The 24,204-nt window shown below is 64.3% G+C and overlaps 2 protein-coding genes across 4 annotated transcripts in view; one reads left to right on the forward strand and one right to left on the reverse strand.

The window, feature by feature from the left end:
• Positions 1 to 1,017: 1,017 nt before the first annotated feature.
• SREBF1 (sterol regulatory element binding transcription factor 1) lies at positions 1,018 to 10,804 on the forward strand. 2 transcript variants are annotated; one of them, XM_036392714.1, is made up of 19 exons: positions 1,018 to 1,286; positions 4,427 to 4,834; positions 4,966 to 5,135; positions 5,206 to 5,346; positions 5,424 to 5,642; positions 5,729 to 5,843; positions 5,925 to 6,136; positions 6,630 to 6,834; positions 7,367 to 7,551; positions 7,636 to 7,897; positions 7,996 to 8,162; positions 8,246 to 8,414; positions 8,494 to 8,602; positions 8,675 to 8,784; positions 8,876 to 9,008; positions 9,153 to 9,315; positions 9,554 to 9,739; positions 9,816 to 9,927; positions 10,468 to 10,804. In XM_036392714.1, the coding sequence occupies exons 1-19, from the start codon at positions 1,181 to 1,183 to the stop codon at positions 10,689 to 10,691; spliced, it is 3,396 nt and encodes a 1,131-aa protein (XP_036248607.1). In that variant the 5' UTR covers positions 1,018 to 1,180; the 3' UTR covers positions 10,692 to 10,804. The 2 variants fall into 2 exon arrangements, with proteins under 2 accessions (XP_036248607.1, XP_036248608.1); XM_036392715.2 differs by lacking the exon at positions 1,018 to 1,286 and adding an exon at positions 3,334 to 3,577.
• A 984-nt stretch (positions 10,805 to 11,788) lies between these two features.
• The window catches only part of RAI1 (retinoic acid induced 1), a 74,513-nt gene continuing 62,097 nt past the window's right edge, over positions 11,789 to 24,204 (reverse strand). For both annotated transcript variants that reach the window (XM_036392231.2, XM_036392232.2), the window contains exons 3-6: positions 15,486 to 21,108; positions 14,222 to 14,315; positions 13,874 to 13,923; positions 11,789 to 13,492 (exon numbers count right to left, since the gene is read on the reverse strand). In XM_036392231.2, the coding sequence (XP_036248124.1) occupies positions 13,478 to 13,492; positions 13,874 to 13,923; positions 14,222 to 14,315; positions 15,486 to 21,092 (5,766 nt within the window). In that variant the 5' untranslated portion in view covers positions 21,093 to 21,108 and the 3' untranslated portion in view covers positions 11,789 to 13,477. The remainder of the gene's footprint in view (positions 13,493 to 13,873; positions 13,924 to 14,221; positions 14,316 to 15,485; positions 21,109 to 24,204) is intronic.

Below are 24,204 nucleotides of genomic sequence, written 5' to 3' on the forward strand. Positions count from 1 at the left end.
GGCACAGAAGAAGAGGAGGCAAACTTCCAGAGAGCTGATGTTGCAGCACATTTTCTAGTCCTAAATGAATCCCAGCAGCAGGACAGATCATGGAGCTCTGCAGGGCACAGGGCATGGCATTTTCCTGGCACGAGACTCCCACACTGAGACCTACCACGCTTGGGCAGCAGCCACAGCCCTGATCCCAATGGCACCAGCATTTTTCCTGGATCCCACAACTGATGGCCCCCAGGAGAGTGCAAGGGCTCAGCTGAGGCTCACAGGGCAGCACCGATGTGTCCCTAACCAGGGGGTGACAGCTTCTCCCACCCTGGGCCATGCCATGGGTGGGCAGCACAGGTGGGACACGCTCTGAGCCCTGGAGCTGGCACAGGGAAGGCCCAGGGCCCTTGAAGGGTTGGTTCAGTGGCCCAACCTCGCCCTGGCACGTGGCACCCGACGTGCAGAGGCTTCTGCAGCCACCGCCACCACCTGCCCACATGGGCTCCCCGACCTGCTCCCTGCATGCCCCGGCTGGGACTGAGGGGGCTCCGGGCCCAGCCCAGGTGTTTAGAGCCCAGCCCAGGGGTGGTCTTGGTGGCCTGTCCTCAGGGGTGGCTCCCTGTCCCCAGGAGTGAATGACGTCCCCAGGGCTCACTGACAACCCCAGGGATCGATGATTTTCCCGGGCTCAGTGTCTGTTCCTAGGGCTCGGTGCCCATCCCCTGGGGTCAGTGACATCCCCAGGGGTCGGTGACATCCCCCGGGCTTGGTGACATCCCCTGGGGTCAGTGACATTCCCTGAGGACGGTGTCCTGCTCAGGGGTTGCATCCTGCGCTTCTCCCAGCCCAGCTCCCGGTATACCAGCACCCAGCCCGGTGCCGCGGGGTCCGTGCCCGGTGTCCCCGAGGGTCCCCGCTCGGTGCCGCCGGGGGTCCCGGTGCGGCGGGCGGCGCGGAGTGGCGGAGCGGGGCGGGACGCGGCGGCGGCCCCGCCTCCATCCATCCCCCCCCGCCCTCCCCGCCCGGTGGCAGCTCCGGGCACGGTTCGCGGGAGCCAACTTGGCGGCTCGTCCCCGTGGTGCTGTGCCCGGGCCAGCGCGGCCATGGCGGGCGGGCGGCCCCGCCACCCCTAGAGCCGCCCGAGCCGCCGGAGCCACCGGAGCCAGCAGAGCCACCGAGAGCCACCGGAGCCGCCGGGATGAGCGCTCTCGCCTTCGACGACGCGGCCCTGGAGGGGCTGGCACCGTCCCTCGGCCTCTCCGGGGCCAGCGACATCGACACGGCCCTGCTCAGCGACATCGACGGTGCGGAGCGGCGGGGACGGGGCCCGGCGGGGCCGGGGCTCGGGGCATGACCGCGACCGGGCTGGGGGAAAACCAAGCTCGGTGCACGACCGGGGGCTGGGCACGGCGCGGTACCGGCTCTTGGAGCATGGTCGGGACATGGCTGGGGGGATGAGCGGGGCTTGGGGCCCAGCCGGGACCGGGCTGGGGGTGTAACCAGGCTCGGTGCAAGGTCAGGACCGAGTTGGAGGCATGGCCGGGGCTCGGTGCGTGGCCGGTACCGGGCTGGGGGTGTAACCGGGGCTCGGTGGATGGGCGGGCGCGCTCCGTGCATGGCCGTGCCCGGGGGGTCCGGGCTGGGTGCACGGTCAGGGAACTTGGTACCGGCGTTTGACTGGGACAGTGGGATCAGGGCACAACCAGGTCTCCGTGCACGGCCGGCGGAGCGGGCTCGGTGCCGGGCCCGGCGTGGGGAGGGGGACACCGAGCTGCTGGAGCGCGGAGTGGGTGCAGAACCGCTCTGGCCCCGTTACCGGGGGCCGCTCCGGAGCGGGGGGCTCGGCGTGGGGGAACGCGGGACCCCGGGACCCCCGCGCTGGAGGTGCCGCTACCGGGACAGCCCCGATGATCCCCCCCCCCGCCGTTCCCGGTCACAGCATCGTGCCGCCGGTGGCCCCGCCCCCTCCGTGACGTCACCGGCGGGGTTACTCTCGGTCGTTCCCTCCAGGACTCCTGGGCTCTCCCAACCAACCCATCCAACCGGCGGGAGCTGGGATGGGGCGGCTCTGCCACAGCCCCGGGGCTGGCACCGCCACCGCACACCTCCCCGCCGCTCTGGGCTCCGTGAGATGGGCATGAACCCGGGGAACTCATTCCCGGAGGGAACCCACTTCCCAAAGGGACACATTCCTCAAGGGGACCCACTTTCCACCATCATAGCACCACGTGTGCTGAGTTCAGTGTTTCCAAGGCTTTAGCAAAAAATTTGGGATCCCAAAAAATTGGGGATCCCAGCTCCTGGCAAGCCCCGCGCCCGCCTTGCCACGTGCTCCACCAGCTCTGTGGATCCACAGTGGTTCCAGCAGAGTCGGTGGAACAGCGGCAAGGCGGGCACGGGACTTCCAGCACCTGCCCCACTGGGTCCTGTGCCCCACTGGGTGGTCTGTGGTGGTCTCTCCTCCGTGACCTGGGGTGGAGGTGGCATCCCAGATCTGCAGGTTGATCGCAGTGGCAGTCGGGGCGGATCAAAGCAGATCCAGGTGCCACCTGCTTTTCTTGGCGAGGTTTTGGCGTGGGCAGGGAAGCAGGAGCTGTGCCAGGGCTGAGTGCTGCCGTATGGGATGAGGTTTTCCCACTGTGGGGTTTTGCCACGCTCCTTTGTATCACAGCCAGCCGGGCCACCTCGCACCCCACAGTTCCCCAAAGTGGGTTTGTCACCGGTCCCCAGCTGGCCGCGGCTTGTCCCTCATCCCTGTACCAACCCCAGGGTGATGTGGGATGTGTGCCCACGGATGTGGGTGCCCTGAGCCTGCTGGGACCTGCCAGGACCCACAGACGAGTGTGTCTGCCCCACAGGTTCCCAGGGTGGCCCTGGTGGGTGCCCATTGTCCTGCTGATGGCGTGGGTGGCTGCAGGTGCCACAGGATAGAAACACCTGGAAGGTGCCAGGAGGGTGGGACAGCCGTGCCCAGGAGGCGGGGGAGTGGGGGGGACAGGCGGGAGCACCCCCTCTCTGCAACCCCAGACTTTGCTCTGGACCACGAGAGAGCCTTGTGGGGGGGTTTGGGGGTCTCTGAGTGGAAGTGGGGGGCTGGGAGCCCCCCGGAAGGACACCCACCCGCACAGGGCAGGATGCCGAGGGCTGGATGGTTTTTGGGGTGTGCCAGTGCTGTGTGCGGACCCCGATCACTGCGGGGTGACCCCTGGGCAATGAGTGCGGGGGGGTCACACGGGGCTGGGGGGGGCGATGGGGCAGAGGGGGTAACCCAGGGGGTGACCCCGAGTAACCGCGGGCGGGCGGCGGCGAGTGCCCGCGAGTAACCCGGCGGTGCCGGGCTCACCTTGGGCGCCGGGGGCTGTCCGGGGGCGGCCGGCGGGCGCGCAGGCGGCGATTGGCGGAGTCGCATCACCCCATCCCCGGCCGCGCTCCAGCCCTGGCGCGGGCAGCGCGGGGAGGGCGCCGGGGAGGAGGCGAGAACATGGCTTTAAAATATCCCGGGGCCTCTTCGCTGCCGGGCACGGGGCTGAGCGGGGGCTGCAACCTCCTCCCGGGGACCCCTCCGCTCCCACCTCCATGGAGTGCACCTTTGAAGGTACCCCCGCCTCTCCAGCCTCCTCCTCCTCCTCGTCTGGCGGCGTCACCGCCGTGGTTCCTCTCGGAGGCTGCACCCCATGGGGAGGGCTGTGCCCGGGGGCTCTGAGGCTCGGTGGGGACATCCCGGGGGTGTGAGCGTGGGGGGTGCCCTGGGGGTATCCCGGGGTCTGTGCGTGCAGGGGGGTGAGCCTGGGGGTACCGGAGTGTGGGGTGTGCCGGGGTCTGTGTGCCCCCGCTGGGGTGTGCCGGGAGTACCGGGATGGGGACATGGTGGGAGCATCCCAGGACACCTCAGCGGAGGTGTCACAGAGACCCCGAGGTGCCATTGATGGGACAGACCCCCGCCCGGGCTGTTTTAGCGCTGTGCTTGCCCAGCTGCCCTCCTGAGGGCTGTTGTGATCAAACACACCTGGGCACTAGGGTCTGGCACATCCCGGGGGTGCCACCCCGGTGTCCCAGCCTGAGCACCCCCTCCCCTGATACCGGGGCTGATTTGGGCATTCTCGGGGTTCCCAGGACAGAATAAATGAATTAATGAGCTGGCACAAGCCCCCCTCAATATCAGAGACACGCTGAGATGTGCCCTGCCACTCCCAGACCAGGCTGAAAAACGCTGACTGCTGTTGGCCAAGCCCTGACACCGTGCCTCAGTTTCCCCAGTGGGGTGGGTGGAAGCTGAGAGGAACAGGGCACAGCAGATTCATGGGCTCTCAGGGAATTTTGCCTCTGGATTATGGGGATCTGCCCCCTAAATGCTAGACTGCAGGGAGGGCAGGACAGGACCAGCCCATGCCCGCCTTGGGAGGTGCGGGGCAGCAGCTGACGGCGCGGGGGGTGTGTTTTACAGACATGCTGCAGCTGATCAACACGCCGGACAATGACTTCTCGGGCTTGTTCGACTCACCGTTCAGTGCCCCGGACAGCGCCGTGCCCCCGGGGCTTCCCTCCACGCCGGGCACCCTCAACACCTTCCTGGGTCCCAGCAAGCCGCCCCCCGCCGCCCCCACCGGCAGCGCCTACGCGGGGCCCCCCGGCATGGCCACCTTCACCCCGCCACCCCCGGCCCCGCTGCTGCCGGCGCCGTCCCTGGGGGTCAAGGAGGAGCCGTCGGTGGTGCCCAGCAGCCAGCCCCAGCCCCAGCCCCAGCCCCAGCCCCAGCCCGGCGTCATGCTGGCCCCCAGCTTCGTCCCTGCATCCCCCAGCCCCTTCACTCCCCAGCCCTTGGTGGGCTACCAGAACCAGCACAGCTTCTCAGGTGAGCATTTGGGGGTGCAGGGAGGGATTGGGGCTCCCAGGGTGAAGGTGTTGCTGGAGGGGGGATGTGTCCCTGCAGGATGGGGTTGGTGCCAGGGGCTCTCTTAACGCTGTCCTCTGCTCCATGCCCAGCTGTGCAGCCTGGGAGTGCGGGGCAGACCCTGCCAAGCCCTCTGCCCGCCCCACAACCCAGCCAGCCCGTGACACTGCCCGGCCCCGTGCAGAACGTGGCACCCCAGCAGCTCCTGGCCCCCGCCGCCCCCAGCACCCAGTCTGTGTCACCACAGATCCAGTCAGTGCCGGTAAGCCCAGGGCCAGGGCTGGGGGGTCCCGGTGACCCCCAGAGCCCCGCTGACCCCCAGTGCCCCTCAGGTTCTCCTGCAGCCCCACTTCATCAAGGCTGACTCCCTGCTGCTGACGGCCGTCAAGACAGACGCCAGCAGCGCCAAGACTTCCACCATCGCCTCCCTGGCCACCAGTGCCAGCGGCTCGGCCACCCCGCTCCAGGTGCCGGTAGGTGCCACCATTGGGGCACTGTGAGGTGGGGAGAAGCTTCAGGACCATCCCTGACCCCAGCCTGCACCCTGCAGGCGCTGGTGAGCGGAGGGACCATCCTGGCCACAGTGCCGCTGGTGGTGGACGCAGAGAAGCTGCCCATCAACCGGCTGGCACCCAGCGGGAAGCCGGCGCTGCTGCAGAGCCGCGGCGAGAAGCGCACGGCCCACAACGCCATCGAGAAGCGCTACCGCTCCTCCATCAACGACAAGATTGTGGAGCTCAAGGACCTGGTGGTGGGCACCGAGGCCAAGGTGGGAGCAGCGGTTGGTGGGGCAGGGCTGGGTAATGGGGGGGGTTTGCCTGGAATTTGGGTTGAACCGTCCCGGCCCACTGGCAGCTCAACAAGTCGGCGATCCTGAGGAAGGCTATCGAGTACATCCGCTTCCTGCAGCAGAGCAACCAGAAGCTGAAGCAGGAGAACCTCGCCCTGAAGATGGCTATGCAGAAGAACCGTGAGTGGAAGGGCAGCTCTTGGGGTGGCAGGCTCAGCTCCGTGCCCCCAGGCAGCCGTCAGCTTACTCTGCTTCCTGCAGAGCCTGTGAAGGAGCTGGGGACCCACTGCAGCCGGGGGGCCAAGGCAGAGGCCCCCATGGAGGTGGTGAAGGCGGAGGTGATGGAGATGCTGACACCGCCACCCTCAGACGTGGGCTCACCATCCCACAGCAGCCCACTGTCACTCAGTGGTGGCAGCAGCAACAGCAGCAGCGACTCAGAGCCTGAGAGCCCCCTCTGTGCCCATGGCAAGGTGAGGGAGGGCTGGGGGGATCTCCCTGCCCTGAGTGGGGCAGGGGATCTGCTGCTTCATGTAGGAGGTGCCAAGGGCAAAGTGTACCAGATGGGGAAAGAGCTGAGAGCCCTGGTCTTGTTCTCTGAGGCTGCTCCTCACATGATTTGGGGCTGGGTGTGGAGGCAGTTTTGTTCTACCTTAAAATGTGCTCTGTGCCCCATGCCTATACCCTGAAATCCATGCCCCTGTACTCCGGCCTGTGCCTCATCACCCTGCCTTATTCCCCATGCCCTATATCCCATTGCCTATATCCCATTGCCTATCCCCCATGCCTATCCCCCATCACCACACCCTATATTCCATGCCGTATACCCCATGCTCTGGATGCTGTACCCTATACCCCATGCCCTATATCCCATGCCCTATATCCCATGCCCTATATCCCATGCCTGTGCCCACCACCCCACATCCATGCCCATGTGCCAGGCTCACAGCAACTCTGCCCGTGCAGGTGAAGCAGGAGCACCCACCACCCTCACCCAGCAGCCAGGGAATGCTGGACCGCTCCCGCATGGCCCTCTGCGCCTTCGTCTTCCTCTGCCTCTCCTTCAACCCCCTGGCCTCCCTCCTCCGGGGTTCTGCCTCCCCAGCCCCCTTGGGGAGCCAGGACACCGCTGGTCCCGGCAGGAGCATCATGGCTCAGTCTGGCACTCTGGGTAAGCTCTGGTCTGAGGTGGGGGACATTGGGATGGAAGTTGTTGGGATGGGTGTGGGATGGAGGCTGTCAGGGTGGGCAAGGGCTAGAGGCTGTTGAGGTGAAGAGATCACGGGGCAGGATGTTGGGGTGGGTGTATGGTAGGAGCTACCTGGCTCAAGGCTGTTGGGGTTGGCATGAGGTGAAGACTGCTGGGATGGGGGGCATCAGAGTGGTGACCATCACAGTGGAGGTGGTCATGGTGGACAGGAGGTGAAGGCCATCAGGATGGGGGTCTTGGGGTAGGTCTGAGATGGGAGATGATTGGGATGGACATGGGGCAGAGGCCATTGGGTAGATGTTGCTGGGATAGGCACAGGGTGAAGGCCACCAGAATGGATATCCTGGGGTGTGTGTGAGGCAGAGACTGTCGGGGGTGGACACAACTGGGTGGAGGCTCTTTGGTGGACGTGGGATGAAGGCCACTGCATGGAGACCCTGGGGTGGGCACAGGGTGGCATTGGTGGGGTGTTGCTGACCCCATCCCTGCACAGAGGACCCATGGGGGTGGACGCAGTGGCTGTGGCCCACACTGGCCTTCTGGGCCCTGAACGCGGCGCTGGTGCTGGGCGCGGTGGTGCGGCTCTTCGTCTGCGGGGAGCCCGTCACTCGCCCCCACTCCGAGCCCTCCATCCTCTTCTGGCGACACCGCCGGCAGGCCGACCTCGACCTCGACCGGGTACGTCCCCCTGAGCCCCATGTCCCCTTTCCCCCCTGCCCCGTCCCTCCTCCTGCCCGCACTGACTCTGTCTCTCGGGTGCAGGGAGACTTCGCGCAGGGGGCCCAGCACCTGCGCACGGCGCTCGGGGCGCTGGGGCGGCCGCTGCCGGCGTCCCACGGGGACCTGGCCTGCAGCCTGCTCTGGACCCTCCTGCGCCACCTGCTCCAGCGCCTCTGGGTGGGTCGCTGGCTGGCTGCCCGCGCCGGGGGGCTGCGCCCGGACCCCCCGCCCCCTGCCCACGTCCGCCAGAGCGCCCACGACGCTGCCATGGCTTATCACCGCCTGCACCAGCTGCACCTCGCCGGTACGGCCCCGCTCAGTGGGGCTGAGGGATGGGACCCCTGTGCATGTCCCCACAACCCCCTGACACCATGGCTGAGCCTCCTGTCCCCATTCTTATAGGGAAGCAGGCTGGGGGACACCTGCTGGCCATCAACCTGGCACTGAGCGCTGTCAACCTGGCTGAGTGCGCCGGTGACGCCATCTCTGTGGCAGCGCTGGCCGAGATCTACGTGGCGGCTGCCCTGCGGATCAAGGCCAGCCTGCACCGCTGCTTCCACTTCCTGGCGGTGAGTGTGGGGCACTGGGGTGTCCCCTGTGTCCCCTGGGATTGGAATCTCAGGTCCTTCCTGACCCCCTGCTCTCCCCACAGCGTCCCTTCCTCTGCAGCGCCCGGCGTGTGGCCCTGTCCCATGGTGGGGCTGTGCCCCCTGCCATGCAGTGGCTCTGCCACCCCTTGGGCCACCGGTTCTTTGTTGACGGGGACTGGGCGGTCAAGGGTGTCCCCAGGGAAACCATCTACAGCTCCGCTGGCAACCCAGGTGACCCCAAGCTCCCAAACCCCCCACACCCCCTGTTTTGGGGTGTGGTGTACCTGCTGACCCCATCTCTGTGCCCCAGTGGACCCGCTGGCCCAGGTGACCCAGCTCTTCCGTGAGCACCTCCTGGAGAAGGCGCTGTGCTGCGTGGCCATGCCTGAGCCCGGCCGTCCCACTGCCCAGGGAGAGGGGTGAGTGCTGGCGTGGGCACCTTCTCCCCCTGCCTGCCGTGGGGCCAGCCCCCTCACAGCCCCTTTCCACAGGCGCTTCTCCGATGCCCTCGAGTACCTCCAGCTGCTCAACGGCTGCTCGGATGTCAGTGGCACACCTGGCCCCACACCCTCCATCACCTCCGGCTTGGCGGCTGTCACAGGTGAGGCTGCGGTGTCCCCCATTGGGGTCACCTCATGTGGGGGGCCATGGCAGTGGAAACACCCTGCTCCTGTGTCTCTCCCACCCTGCAGGCACTGACCCCGTGTCCAAGTGGTGGGCATCCTTCATCGGCATCGTTATCCACTGGCTGCAGGGAGATGAGGAGGGGGCTGAGCGCCTCTATCCGCTGGTGGAGACCATGCCCCGGGCACTGCAGAGCTCTGAGTGAGTGCTGGGGACATTGGGGACAGGGGTGGCACCTCATCGCATGTCTCCCCTCTCCCTTGACTGGCGTGGCCTCGCTGAACACACTTGGAGCACCTGGTGTGTTTTGAGAAAGGAACTCACCGTGCCCCCTCCACCTTGCAGGAAGCCCCTTCCCCGTGCTGCCCTGCACTCTTTCCGAGCTGTCCGTGCCTTGCTGAGCAAACAGGATGGGAGCCAGGCCACCCTGGGCCACTGTGAGAAGGCCAGCAGCTGCCTGCGGGAGAGCCTGGAGCTGGGCAGCCCCCCCAAGGGCACCATCGACAAGGTGAGCCGGGCTGGGGAGGGACGAGGCGGCCGCCAGCCCCCAGCCCTGGCGGGAGGTGCCCCCGACCCTCGCGGGGGTGCATTGTAGTTGCATTGCATGTGTCAGACTGGGAGTGCAATGCCCCTGCCATGCAGCCCGGCGGGGGTCCCGCGCAGCAGCGCCTGCCCGCAGCCACCTCCTCGGCACCCCCGTCTGTCTGTCCCACCCCCTGCTCACCCCGATCCCTTTGTCCCCGCAGGCGGTCCAGCTCCTGCTCTGTGACCTGCTGCTGGTCACCCGCACCAACCTGTGGCAGCAGCAGATGGGGGCGAGCCAGCAGCGCAGCTGCCTCTACCAGGCGTCCGCCCTGGAGCTCCGCGGCTTCCAGCAGGACCTGAGCAGCCTCCGGCGCCTGGCACAGACCCTGCGCCCCGCCATGCGCCGGGTGAGCCCCTCTCCTGTCACCTGCACGGTGCCCTGGTGCCCTGCACCTGGCTGTGCTCACTGTCCCCCCAATCCAGGTGTTCCTGCACGAAGCCACCGCCAGGCTGATGGCCCGGGCCAGCCCCACGCGCACCCACCAGCTCCTGGACCGCAGCCTGAGGAGGAGAGGGGTGCAGGGCAGCAAAACAGGTGGGCACGGGGTGGGACATGGGGTGGGACACTTCAGTCCTCACCTGCAGCACCCCAGCAGCCCAGGGTGTGGGATATGTGGTGGGACAGGGGTGGGACACAAGGCTGTGCACCCACAGTACCCCAGCACGCTGGGTGATGGGATATGGTGTGGGAATCCTTTGTCACCACCTTGGAGGACGGGAAATGGGGTGGGGCACCCTGATCCACACCTACAGCAGCCCCCACAGGCATTGAGTTGTGGGAGACCCCATTTTGCACCCACAGCAAACCTGGATGATAGGATATGGGGTGAGACATAGGGTGGGACATCCCTTTCCCACCTGCAGCACTCCAGCCCCACAGATGGTGGGTCAGCGGGTGGGACACCCCACCTGCAGCACCCCAAGACCTGGGCCACCTGAGCTCCGAGCCCCTCCACTGGTGGTGGCACCAGCTCCAGGGTGGGTGAATAACCCCATCCCCCTGCGATCCCCCCGAAATTTATTCAGTGACTTCCACGGGCACCCTGGGTGCTGACCTCGGCTCTGTCCCCTGCAGCTGGCGAGCCAGAAAGCCACCCCACGGCCCGGGAGCACGCCGAGGCGCTGCTGCTGGCCTGCTGCTACCTCCCGCCCAGCTTCCTGGCGGGCCCGGGCCAGCGCGTGGGGATGCTGGCCGAGGCCGCCCGCACGCTGGACAAGCTGGGCGACCGCCGCACGCTGCACGACTGCCAGCAGATGATCATCAAGCTGGGCAGCGGCACCACCGTCACGTCGGGATAGGTGGGGAAGGGGCCGCCAGCCCCCCCGCCGTGGGTGCGGAATGCGGGCGGTGGCGGGAGGCCGTGCCTCAGTTTCCCCGCAGGGGGATGTTCGGCAGCGGTTTGGGGGGTGAAGGGGTGGGTGGGGAGGGGCCGGGTGATGCCTGGCGGGTGCGGGGGTGCGGGGCGGGGGTCGCAGCGTGGGGCGGCCGCACGGGGGGAGCCCACCCAGGGCTCCCCCCGGGCCGTGTCCGTGTCCCCGGCCCGCGTGGGGACGGGCCGTGGGGCCCTCTAGTGACACTGTCGCAGAACTGCAGGCACCGCACGCGCGGCAGCGACCCCCGGTGCCACCCGGCCCCCCCCCAGTGCCACCCGCATCCCCCCGCGTCACCTGTGCCCCTCCGTGCACACCCCCCCACCCCGGGGTCCCCCTGCTGCAGGACCCCTGGGTTTGGGGATTGCCTCTGCAGGTGTGGCCCCCTGGCAGCGGGGAGTGCCCCCTGCCCAGCCATGCCCACGGTAGGCAAGAGGTCCCGGGACCCCCGCCCGACCCCCTCCTCCCCAGCACTGATCCCCCTCCCCATTAAGAGCTGCCACCCCCCCGGAGCACGGACAGGCTTTGGGAGAAGGGCTGGCAGGGTGGCACGGGGCTCCTGGGGGGCTGGTGGGCGCCCCTGTGTCCTTGCTTCACCCCCTCTTGTACATAGACCCCTCCCCTCGCCTCCCCCCACTCCCCTTTTCCCTTTTTAAACGGTATTTTCATAGTTGCAGAGTTTTGTACAGACAATTAAAGCTGATTATTTATACTGGTGTGTGTTGGATTGGAGGGGGACTGGCACCGAAAGTGGGGGGCAAGGAGTCCCCCATAGCTGTGGTCACCTTGTCCCCACAGGGCTGCACGGGAGGGGGTGGCAGGGATGGGGACACTGGGTGCTGAGGGACCCCAAACACCCCCCTCTTTACCCCACTGTGTCCCAGGGGTGCTGTCCCCCTGTTCCCACACCCCTTCCCCTCTAGCGAGACCCTTGGGGACAAAGGACCAGGCAGGGGCTGTCACAGCCCGGGGGGGACCCCAGCAGCCCCCCAAGGATAAAGAGAGGCCACGAGCAGGGCGCCACGTACTTCCAAAACAATCGTTGTATCTTTATTGACGCTCTGAATGCAATGACCTGTTTTTTTACTCTTAAGGAAAATAAACATCTTTTAGAAACAGCTTGTTACACACAATCTTCAGTGTGAAGCAATATACTAATAAGAACACTAGTCTTAACATTTACAGTCTTCATATATATTATATATATGTATATGTATACATATATATACACTATATAATGAGGCAATATATAATACACACGGTTTACCATTTTACAGTCATATGTACAAGATGTCACTAAAAATAGCCAGATTTCAGGCAACACTGCCAAGGACACGGGATTTATTTTTTTCTTTAAATTAATTTTTTTATTATTATTTCTCCCTTTTTAAATTTTTTTTTCTCACCTCCTCTTTTTGTTTTTCACTCCTGTGTCCGAGGCAGCTGCTGAAACAACAGACATTGTGTGGCCAGCAAACCTTGGGGTGGGTGGGATGGAGGGGACACAAGAGGTGGTGGGGACATGGGACGCTGGCTCTGTGGGGACATGGATGGGACCAGCAGTGTGCCCCCCTTTGCAGGATGCTGCAGAGGTTGGGGGACAGCCAGTGGCTGTTTGTAGGATGAGATCTGGACTTGGTTCACCCTGGGCTGGTTGCTACCTGTGTCAGGGTGACACAAAGATGGGCTGTGGAGCCTGGGGACGTGGGCAAGGGTCACCAAAGTGTTGGGCTGTCTCCCAGCTCCACTGAGGTGGCCACGAAGCGAAAGTCAAGGGAGTTGAGCAAAACCAGGGCAGTGAGGGGTGAGCCAGGCCCATGTGGAGGGAGGAAGCAAATGCCTCCTCCTCCTCCTCCTCCTCCTCCAGTTCAGCACGCAGAGCTGTGGGGTTCAGCACAAGCACAGGGAGCAGAGCCCCCACGAGAGGAGCCACAGGAGGGGTGCTGGTGAGGCCAAGCACAGGCAGGAGGGTGGGTTTTGGGGGGGTCCTGGACAGCAGGACCAGGTGTCCCCAGCCCAGCAGTGCCAGCGCCGCATGGAGTGGGAGGGTGGGGGTGCAATGAGTCAGGGTTTGGGGTTTGGGAGCGGGGCAGGGGCAGCCCGGTGGGTGCCACCAGCCTGGCCAAGCACCCTTATCCCCCCAGCACCCTGGGTGTGGGTGGGGGCAAACAGGAGATGGAAGAACAAAACAGAAAAAGCAGAGTGGTGTTTCAAACAGCAGGCCGTTGTTTGCCCTTTTTTTTTCTCATTTTTCTCATTTTTCTCTTTTTTTTTTGGTCTTTTTTTTGTCTTTTTTTTTAATCCTCTTCTTCGCAGAACTATATACAGACACCATGAGGTTTGCTGAAGGCAACATCTCAGATCAGATCAGTGTGATATTGAGAGCCGGGACCCACGGAGGGTCCGGCGGCCCCACAGTAAGACAACATCGCCGGGACCCCCCCTCGTACACGGACACCCCCCGCCCCCCCTGTGCAGCCATCGCAGGTGGGGGATCCCGATCCGTCCCCCGCGTATCCAGACCGGGTTTTACCGGGACCCGGCGGGAGGGAAAGCCCGGCGCTGGCTCCGCCCGCCCGGAGCGGGCTCGGGGGATCCCGGGGCGCTCACGGGCTCGGGGGGTCCCCGGTACGGCCCGGCCCGGCCCCGCTCTGCTCCAGGCGCTGCCTCCTCTGCCGGTCCCTCGCTGGCGGCGGGGCGGGTGTCCGCGGGCGCTACACCGGCTGCCTCTGCGGGGAGAACGGAGGGGTCAGCTCGGGGATCACGTTGGAGGCAGGGGGGTGGCCCTGGGTTGTCCCCATCGCCGCCCACCCCCCGTTGCCAATAACCGGGCATCCACCCGGGACGCAAAGCTTTGAGAAGGGGTTCAACCATCGTTCACCACTTCGTCTGTGCTCAGGGAAGGGGATAAGACCCCTCAGAGCTGGCTGGGGTGTCCCAGACCCAGCAGCACCCAGGGGCTGGCACACCCCATACCCCCAGGGATGTGATGCCCACACAGAGCTGAGCATCCAAGATGGGCATCCCCAGAAATCTGGGGTCTGAAGGCAGGTCCTCCTGCCACAGGGAGCTGCAGAGCATTGGGGGGTGCACAGGGAGCTCTGGCTTACCTTATGTTTGGGACATCTCAGAGAGAAGCTCTCCTCAGTTAATAAGCAGCCTGCGAGGAGAGGACAAGGATGTCAGGGGACAGCCTGCACTGCGAGGCAGCTGCCCCTCAGTGGGGGGAATGCAGTGTGCCCCCAGTCCACAGCCACCCACCAGCCACAGCGTTTGTGTGAAGGGCTCAGCTGAGGCCAGACAAGCTTGTGACACCTGCCAGTGCTGCCAGCACAGTGGGCATCACCACGCTGGCAAGCCAGTGAGCCACAAGCCCCTGACCCTGGAGCAATGGGCCCCACACTGAGGTGGGTCAGAGTGCCCAGGACCCCGAGCCCCATCCCTGTGGCCGGGCTCACCTGTGTCGATGGCACACGCGTAGTGGTAGGTGTGGGGACACCCCTTCTGGCAGCAGCCCACGGTGGCTCCTGCTTGCTGGCAGCTCGAGCACTTCTGTACACGCACCCGGGAATTCGGAGCAGGGAAGGAGAGATGTGGAGAGACAGAGAGACCCTGTCAAAGCCCGGCACAGAAGAAGAGAACCACGACAGCCCCAGCAGTGAGGGCAACATGGGTGTCCCTGATCCTCTCCAGCCCCTCCTTGCCTCTCCCAGGCAACATCCTTGCTCCCGTGCCAGCACACTGTGAACCACACCATGCCTGTCACTGGGTTGTCTGCAGCCATGCACGAGTTTTCTACCTGCCATACCACTCCCCTGGATGACACCGAGCCCACAGCCATACTCCATGGGGCAGGAGGGGAAGGGACATGACCTGGGTTGTGCCCTACCTGCCCCATCCCCAGCAGGTGCTGCAGGGATGGGAGCACCTGGCTCTGTGGTGAGGGCAGCAGCCTCAAGATAGCCATGAAATGAGCACACAGGCATGGGAATACAGCCAGCCCCCAAACCTAGCAGTGGGGGGACTTGCTGGAAACCCTCTGCACAGCCTCTGATCCCTTCCTCTCCCCAGCACTAAAAATGCATGTCACAGAATCCCAGGATGGTGTGGAAGGGACCTGAAAAACACTCACCTCATTCCAGCCCCCTCCCACAAGCAGGAATACTTTCCACTAGAACAGGTTGCTCCAATCCCCATCAAGCTCTGAACACTTCCAGGAATGGGCCAGCCACAACTTCTCATCCCCTTCAGCAACCTCCCTATTTTGCTCACACCTTGCTCCAACCACTGTGGGAGAGGAGCAGGGCAGGGTCATCCCCTCCCTCCAGCTCCCCTTCCCCTGCTGCCCGCCCATCACAGTGGCACCAGGCTGTGTTGTGCCCATTTTCATCTCCCACCCTGCGACACCTGTCCTGCTCTGAGCCACCCGGTGCAACATACGACAGGGCCAGGGGATGTGGCAATACCAGCGGGGCCCAGCTGCCTTCCTAAAACATAAACTGCAGGTTCTGTGCCTAAAAGGGAGAGTTCAGGTGCTATCAGAGACGCAGCAGCTCAAATCTCGTAGGGACCCAGCAGAGCTCACGGTGCTGAGCCCCTGCTCTGCTCTCCCAGGGCAGAACTATCAATTTCCATCCCGACCGAAGGCGCAGACACGGCAATGGCGTTGGCTGAAGGAGGCCAGCGGAAGATGCCGCCTAGGGCGTGCGGCCGAGCTCTTACCAGGTCGGCAGCCGCCTTGACAGCCTCCTGCAGCCCATAGAGCTTCCCTGCCACCAGGAAAACCCCAGCGGTCCATACGGCACAGGCCTCGTGCAGCCAGTGCTCCTGCGTGTCGCCCGCCGGCTCCTGCGGCGGCGACTCGGCCTTGTGACATTCGTGCCGCCGGGGCTTTTCGGCCGCCTCCTCGCCCTCTGTCCTCTCGTCACAGCAGTAGCAGCTCTGCAGCCGACGGAACATGCCCCGCGGGCTGGAGCGCAGCGAGCTCTGCTTGGCCGCCTCGGCGGCCCCCTCGGGCCGCGCCGCCTTCCCGCCGCAGCCGCCCTCAGTCCCGCGGGGCGCCCGCTCGGCCGCGGCGGGCACGGCGGAGTCCTCGCCCGGCCCCTCCGCCCGCGCCTTCTCCTTCAGCCGGGATTTCTTCTTGGGCAGGCAGTCCTCGGGGTAGTAAGGCCCGCAGAGGTCCCCCAGGTCCTTGTAATTGGCGGGGTTGCGGCAGAGGCAGCAGACCAGGCACGCGGCGCTCAGCGCCTTCGACACCACCGGCCCCATGTGCATGGTGGAGGAGGCGGGCAGGGCCGCCCGCGGCCGCGGCGCCGGCCCGGCCGGTCCCCGCTGCAGCCGCGCCTCGTCGCCGGGCGAGTTGACGACGGTGCAGGTGGTGGAGAACTCTCCGCGCCGCTCCACGCGGACGTAGGGAGCGAAGGGCGGGGCGCGGCTGTCCGCCCGCAGCCGCTTGCAGGAGATGTACTTGAGCCGGATCTCGGGCTCGGCGGGGTGCAGCAGCGGGGCCTGCTGGGGCTGCCGCCGCCGCTTCCCGCGGCTCTTGCACCGCGCCGGCACCGCCTTGGCCTTGCCGTGGCCCAGACGCTTCCGCTGCCGCTTGGAGTAGCCGTTGTAGTTGGAGTGGTTGGCCCGCGGCTTCGGCCCCCGCGCCGGCCCGGCGGCGGAGCGGCCCTCGGGAGGGCCATCGCTGCTCCCCGCCTCCTTCTCCTCAGTCTTTGGTTTCTTCTCCCGCGGCGCCTCCTCCGCACCGCCCGGGCCGGCTACACGTTCCCGGGGCAGTGCTGGTGGCAGTGGAGGGCTCAGGGGCGCCTTGGCCATGCCCAGCGCTGCTGCTTTGCCCTTGCGGTTCCTCTTCTTGGGGAGGAGCCCCAGGTTCTTGGCCACCATGTTGGGGCTAGACTGGGTGCCTGGCGTTGACCCACAAGCCTCCCCCTGGCAGCCGTCATGGGGCAGCTTCTTCCCACCACCCGGCTTCCCCTTTGGTGCTCGGCCATTGGGGTTCCGGCAGAGCGGCTCAGCCATCGGCATGGTTGGCACCTTCTGTGCTGCCCCCAGCTTGGGCAGCCTGGCATCGCCCACTGCCACAGCCACCCCACTGTGCTTCACCATCCGCTCCCGCTCTGCCCCAGCCGGGCTCAGGGAGGAGCCATAGGCAGCTACTGTGGCTGCCACTGCTGTGGCTGCTGGTTTGCAGGTGAACTTCTTCAGGTTGGGTGAGGTGATCTTCTGGACGATGGCCTCCAGCTTGAGGCCACGGCCTTTGCGGGGAGGCAGCACTTTGGTCTTGGTGGCCTCCTGGAAGGCTGCCCGGGAGGTGATCTTGATGCAGACATCAGGGGCCTCCTTAGGCAGGGGGGGCTTCGGGATGGCTTCGCCAGAGCTCTTGGGGGGCAGCTTGGCTTTCACCTTCTTGGCCACCGGCATTTTTTTGAAAAGGCTGGGGGGACCCTCTGGCTTCTCCTCCTTCACGCCACCGCTGTTGCTCCGCAGGACCAGGTTCCTCTTCTTGGTGGGGATGGGGGAGATGAAGGTGGACTTCCTCTTCAGTGAGTGCAGCGGCCTCTCCGACATCTTGCCCCCCACGCCCGGCCCTGCTTTGGGCAGCTTCATCCGGGCACCCACCTTGCCCTCCTTGTGGGGGCTGCCCGGTGCTGGCAGCTTGAAGGCAGGTGGGAGGTGGTTGTTGGATAGGAGCTTTTTGGGTGCCTTGCAGTTCTTCAGCCGGACATCAGCTGCCCGCTTGCCCCTCTGCCGCTTGGTGTAGAAAACCTCCTGTGTCTTTGTGCGGGAGCGCAGGATCATGGACCGCTGGTCCCTCTCCCCAGCTTCCACCGCGTCCCCCTCCAGCGGTGTTGGCCCTGCCACCTCCTCCGCCGCCACCAAGCCGGGCACCAGGAGGGTGGCATCACTGGCATTTTGGACCACCCTGGGGCCCGGCCGGCTGTTGCGCTTCCTGGTTTTGAAAGCCACCCTCTGCTTCACGCCACAGCCGGGCTTCTTCCCCAGCTTCTCCTGGTGCACGGGAGCCTTCAGTCCCTCCAGCGGGGCAGGGGCGCGGGGCTCGGCCAGGGCGGTGAAGGAGCGGGTGCACATGCGTGCCGGCAGCCCCTCGGCTGGGAACCGGGGGGTTTGGCTCTGGGCGCTCTTGCTCGGTACCTCCGTCTGTCCGTCTGGCCCCAGGCAGGCGCCGGCCATGCTGCTGGCTGCTGGCAGCTCATCGAAGGGACTCAGCACAGTGCTGCCGGCACCATCCCCCTCCGGCAGCCGGCAGTGGACCCTCTTGTTGCGGAGGCTCTTGCCCCGTGAGACAGGCTCCATCTTCCCCAGCACGTTTTCGGGTGTGAGTTGCTGCTTCACCATGACCGACGAGGCGGATTCAGCATCGGCCGCTTCCAGGTGGGATGTCTCCCCTCCACCATTCTCCTCCTCAGGCTGGATGTGGGGCAGGGAGGATTTGAACCAGCTTTTCACCTTGGTCTCTGTGCCCACAGCAGGGCCCAGCAGGATGACGGACTGGCCAGAGAGGCGTGGGGTGGGAGCTGAGCTCTCCTTCTCCACCGTGCTGACAGTCTCCTCGGCAGACACAGGCACCTCGCTGGAGGACAGCACAGCCGGCATCTCCGGGGGCTTGGGTGGTGAGGCATCGTACGTCACTGACTTCTGCTCCGAGCCAGCCAGCTCACAGAGTGAGGAGTACTCCTCTGCCTCCAGGTCTGACTCCTTCAGATCCGGAGAGGAGATGATGGGGATCTCACTAAAGTCCCCAGCTGAGCAGCAGTGCCGGGTGTCCTGCAGCCACCTCTCGCTGTCTGCTTTTGTTGCTTCATCGTAGGTCAGTGTCTCCTCCTCCTCCTCCATCACCTGCTGGCCAAAGTCCTGGACCGGCTCACTCTTGGCTGGCTGCTCTCCATCGCACAGGTCCAAGCCGCAGGCGTTTTTTTTCTCCTTGCAGGAGCTCACCAATTTGCTGGGGAACAAGCCCTTGGGGAGGTCGGTGGCCTGGAGATCCTTCCACCTCAGGCAGGCCTCACCCAGGCTCTCCTCCGGCCACTCGAAATGCTCCATGGCATTCTCAGACGCCACCGAGTTGGCGGTGGTGTTTGAGTAGCAGCTGTAGCCGGTGGCTCCCGCGCTGGACGTCGCTGCCGGGATGCTGGGCTTGGAGTTGAAGGCCAGTGGGGCAGTGTCCTTCAGCACATCCTTGCTTTCGGTGGCTGTGAACTCCACCTGGGGACCCTCGTACACCTCCTCACTAAAGTCCTTCCCTGTGCTGGCCCCTGAAGCTTTGTCCAGCTTGAGGGGCTCGGTGAGCGTGCTGGAGTCACCCTGGCTGGGCCAGGCACCTTTCACCATGGAGTCTAGGCTGGGCCGGTGGTTCTCCATCTGGAAGGGGGACTTGGTGGTCTCCTTTCCCAGCATGGGCAAGTTGGCCCAGGCTTTGTCTGCCTTCTCATTGATGGCATCCTGCAGGACGATGATCTCAGAAGCCAGCTCCTCCTGGGACAGGGCACTGAGGAGCAGTCGGGGGCAGTCCCGTTCATTGCTCACATACTTGGTAAAGGTCTCCAGGGGCAGGGTGGCATGGATACTCTGGAAAGAGTCATCTGATTTGGTGGACATGTCGTCTGGGGAGGTCACAGAGCAGGTGGACACTGACTCAGGCTTTGCCTTGGAGTTGCTGTTGACGCGGGCAGGGCTGCGGTTCTGGTTGCAGTACAGGAAACTCCTCTCCAGCTGGTCCTCTGACCCACTGAGATAGTCAGCGTCCTGTGTCTCAGCGTGGACAGACTGGGGGGTGCTCAGTGGGTCAGACAGGGGGGTCCCCACCTGCTCTGCTGAGTAGGTGCTGCTCTCAGGACTGCAGTGCTGCCCCTTGAGCTGCTCAGGGGTCCTCGCTGGGGTCTTGATGCCCTTTTTCTGGGGCACAGCCGTTTTGGAGAGCAGCAGCTGCTGGACAGTGTTAGAAATGTTCTCCACCTGGGAGGTGAGTGCTGTCAGGCTCTGCAGGCTCAGGTCTGACAGCAGGTTTTCGGGCAGCTTCTCCTTCTGCAAGTTTTTGCAGTTCCCAGATTGAGCGTCGGGGCTCGTCCCGTCAGTGGGAGAAGGGTTCAGCAGCGGCATGAAATGGCTGTGGTCAGCAATGCCAGCCGGGAAGGCACCAGCACTCAGGGGCTGCTGGCTGTATTGGAAGTTCTCCAGGTTGGGCATCAGAGGGGAGGGAGTGGAGCTGTAGGACGGGGACCTGCCGACGGAGCGAGCTGGCGAGTGGCTGGCGCTGGGGCTGAAGGTCTGGTAGTACTGCTCCGGCGTCCGCACGGGCGGCGCATCGCCCTGGCAGTAGGTCTGGCCTGGCTGGTTGTAATGTTGGTACTTGGCCAGGTTTTGGTAGTGGAGGGTCTCTGAGGCGTGATGCCGCCCCTGCATGGGCTGCGGGGGCTGCGGGGGCTGTGGTGGCTGTGGGGGCTGTGGTGGCGGCGGCTGCGGGGGCTGTGGCGGCGGCTGTGGGGGCTGCTCGTAGCCGATGCGGTTGGGCTGGTAGCCGTGCAGGTTGGGCACACGGGGGCCAGGGGCCAGGCTGGCAGCGCTGCCCAGGGGCCGCTCCAGCGGCGGCTGCCCCGAGGGCGCCGTGCAGCTCTTATAGGAGTGTGCAGGCTGGCTGCCCCCCGGCACCGAGGAGTAGGTGGAGGAGGCAGGGAAGGACTGGGAGTGCTGCCCGAAGTGAGGGCTCTGTGAGAAGGGCATGGGTGAGGAGACATCGTTGGGCAGTTTCTGCCGCTGCAGCTTGGGGTAGGGGAGTGCAGGCGGCTGCTGCTGCTGCTGTTGCTGCTGCTGCTGCTGCTGCTGCTGCGGCTGCTGCTGGAAGTGAGTCCGGAAGGGCAGCGAGGTGGCCGCCGGCTCATGGTACGGCCGCCCGCCCGCCAACGCCACTGTCTTCTTCATCAGGTTGTCCTCATACTTGGCCACACCACCGGGCAGTGCCTGTGGCTGGCCTCCCCAGGCCTGCAGGCTCTCGTCCCCGGAATACCGGGCCGGATAAGGGCTGTTCTCCTGCACGGTGTAATTGGAAAAGGCCGGCCTGCCCTGCAGCTGCTGCCCCGCTAATTGCTTGTTTCCCCGGTGGTATTTCTCCACGGCGCTGTTCTCATAGCCCGCGTACGGCAGCTGCTGCTGACTGTAGTACTCCTTCGCCACCAGCCTCTGCCGCTCGCAGTTCGGCCCTGCCTGACTTTGATGCCTGTAATTCTCCAGGCGTGATGTATCTTGTGAAGTCGGCTGGTAGCTCTGCTGGTTGCCATGGAAACCACACCTTTCTCGAAAGGACTGCATGGCGCGGGCTCGTTATCTGCGAAGAGAGAGAGGCGAGAATTCAAATGAAGCGTCGCCACCGCGGTGGGCCAGGGTCCGAGAGGGCCAGTGTCACCTGCACCATGGGGACATCCCTGCCTCGCCTCACCTCACCTCAGCTGCTGGGCATTGCCCCACCGGGGATCGACTCACAGCCACCCCGGAACACAGCACGTGATGCTGCATCCCCTCGCATTGCCCTGCATTGTCTGGCATCACCCCGGTGCACTGAATTGCCTGCATGGCCTTGCACTGCTCTCCAACGCCTCACCTCGTGTTTCACCTCCCTGCATCTGGTTGCCTTGCATCACCCCGAATTGCATCGCCCTGATTTGCCCTGCATTGCATCGCCTCACACTACCTACCCTTGCTCCATGTTGCCTTGCCTTTCATCACCCTGATTTGCATGGCCCTGCATCACATTGCTTTGCCTCATCCTGCATCGCATCACTTTCCATTTTGACTCCCTGCATTGTGTTGCCTTGCATTGCATCGCCCTGAACTGCATTGCCCTGCATCGCCTCCTCCTGCCTCACCTCACATCACCCTGCACCACATCACCTTGCACTTCATCTCCCTGCATTGTCCTGCCCTGCATTGCATTATCCTGCATCTCATTGCCCTTCATGGCATCCCATTGCCCTGCATCCCATCCGTGTGCACTGCACCGCCCCGGATGGCAGCAGCTGGCTCTGTGTCACCTCTCATCACTCTGCATCATGCTCTGTCGCCCTGCATCACACTGCCTGGCACTGCATCCCCACCTTGCAGCGTCCTGCATCCTCCTCTATCCCCTCTCCCTGCATCGCAGCACAGTGCCCATGCCCAGGAGGGTGCTGGGGTCTGCTTGCCTCCTCCCTGCCTGCAGTGGGCTCAGTCACCCTCCTGCCCCTGCTGCCGAAGCTGCCCATCCCTGCTGCCCACCCCTCCCTGCCTGGTCACCTGGTGCAGTGACCCCCCCACACCGTGTCGGGGTCCCTCTGCTTTGTGTTTCACACATCCACCACCCCTCACATCCGCAAATCACTCCCGCCCTTCTCACACGCCTCCCCAGGGATGCCGGGATCCTGCGAGCGCCTCTGCACACCCCTCTTATCGCCATTCTTTTTAATTATTGGGCTAATTACTGGAAGCAGCAGCGCGGAGGGCCAGAACCGCAGGCTCTGCTGCAAAAAAAGTCATTTCAACTTGCTGGCTCTGCCCGGCTCTGCCGGCTGCTGCCTCCCGCAGCCCCCCCGGCCCCGGCGATCCCCCTGCCCCGGCGCGATGCCATCTGGAAGCTGTCTGCTCCCGCCGGCAGCCGTCATTACCGAGCCTCGCCACCGGCGTCATTAAAGCTCCCCATTTCCTCAGCCCGCTTGCTCTGGGAGCAGGGACACACCTGGGGCACTGGTTTGATCTCTTAAGGCAGTCAAGTGGCTTGTGGGGGCTAATGAAGGGCTTGGTGGCAGGGGGATGCATGCTGCCTGTCCCCAGTGCCCGTGGGTGGAAGGTACTGGGGTGGATGCAAGCCTGGATGAGACAGGGATTTGTCAGCCTGGGTTAGGGCAGCCCCAAGGGTTTGTGGCTGTCCAGGGACATCCTCAGTGCTGCTCTCTCGGCAGTGACACAGTGGTGACACCAGTGCTGTCCCCTCAGCCTCCAGCAAGGCAATGAGTATAACAAGAGGAGGGCACGGGGTGCTGGCAATGTCTATCTAAACCCATCCCAGCTCCTGGCACACTTCCCTGTGGTGCCAGGCAGCCTTGAGCCAGGATATGGATTCATGTGTGTCCCCACATGTCCCTCCATCACGCTCATGCCACTGCCACAACACGTCAAACACCACACGGTCCCTTTGCTGGCAGTTCTGCCACAGCAACATAAACCACACTGCTGGTTTGACAGGCCCCAGCTCAGCCCTTTTCCTTGCAGCACCCACCAGTAACACCTCAGCACCTTTTTGGGGTCTACACACACACACACACACACACACACACACATGGGGCTTTATTTAATTCTGTTTCCACAAGCACCAGCTGCTCAGGCATGCACCAATCACAGTGTCCTTGGGCACCACTGGAGCCAGGCTCAGTGCCACCCACAGCAGCCCAGCACCCCATCCCTCCCTGTCCCCCATCCCCTTTTGGGATGTTTTCCATGTCACTGCCACATATTGCATCTTGCAGGCTCTGCGGGCAACTGGATGCAGCTAAAGCCTAAACTCCAGGGAAAAGATGGGTCCAAAAAATCTGGAAAGCTGGCACAAAAGCCCCTACCACAGCATGGTATCCTGTGCCAGTGCTGCTGGAACAAAGGCAAGAAAATCAAAGCCAGGCTGTGGGGCAGCCCTGGGCTGTGGTGGGAGAATTAATGGGAGCAAAGAGCCCTTCATGCTGTGTGGGAGTGGGTTTGAAAAATGAAATCGGCTTGAGAAGACCCTGGGCTGAAGCTTTAGGGGGAGCTTTTCTCCCCTTTCTCCTTTATTATTAATCATCGTGATTAATTAATTATTATTATTAATTAATTATTGTTAATTTTCCAAACAGCTGGGACAATGTTGGTATGAGCAGAAGTGCATGGTGCGAGGGGAAGGATCAGTCACCGGCACGCAGAGGTGGGGATGCACAGAGGGAACGTGTTCCAGCTGAAATCCCACAAGCCCAGAGCCACGGTCCCATGTCCCTGTGGGACACCAGGCTGTCCCTGGGAGGGGACACACACATCACCAGCAGCACCCAGAGCCCTTGGCAGAGCCTGGGGCCAGCTCTGCTCTCGGATGTGCCGCGGCGTTGGTGGGGAAGGGCCGTGCCAGATGTTGTGCCTGGTGCAGGCTGTTTCCCAGCAAAGCTTTAATGGCATCAAATCAAGCTGTCGACAGCAGGGAGGTTACAGCCTTCCCCCGGAGAGGGAGGTGGCTGTGGCTGGCCCCTGGAGCCCTGCCCACTCACTGTCCCTGCCACGTCCCTGCTGGACGTGCTCTCCTGACCCCGAAGAAGTTTCCAGACACTGACTCTGAGATGGGAATCAATACAGGGCTGTTGGTGCAAGGCTGCAGCTGGACCTGCCCTTGGCAAAGCCGTGCTGTGGCCAGGGCTCGTGGTGTGGGTCCCTG

This window comes from Molothrus ater, chromosome 16 (genome assembly GCF_012460135.2).
Source record: "Molothrus ater isolate BHLD 08-10-18 breed brown headed cowbird chromosome 16, BPBGC_Mater_1.1, whole genome shotgun sequence".
Lineage (NCBI taxonomy): Eukaryota > Metazoa > Chordata > Aves > Passeriformes > Icteridae > Molothrus > Molothrus ater.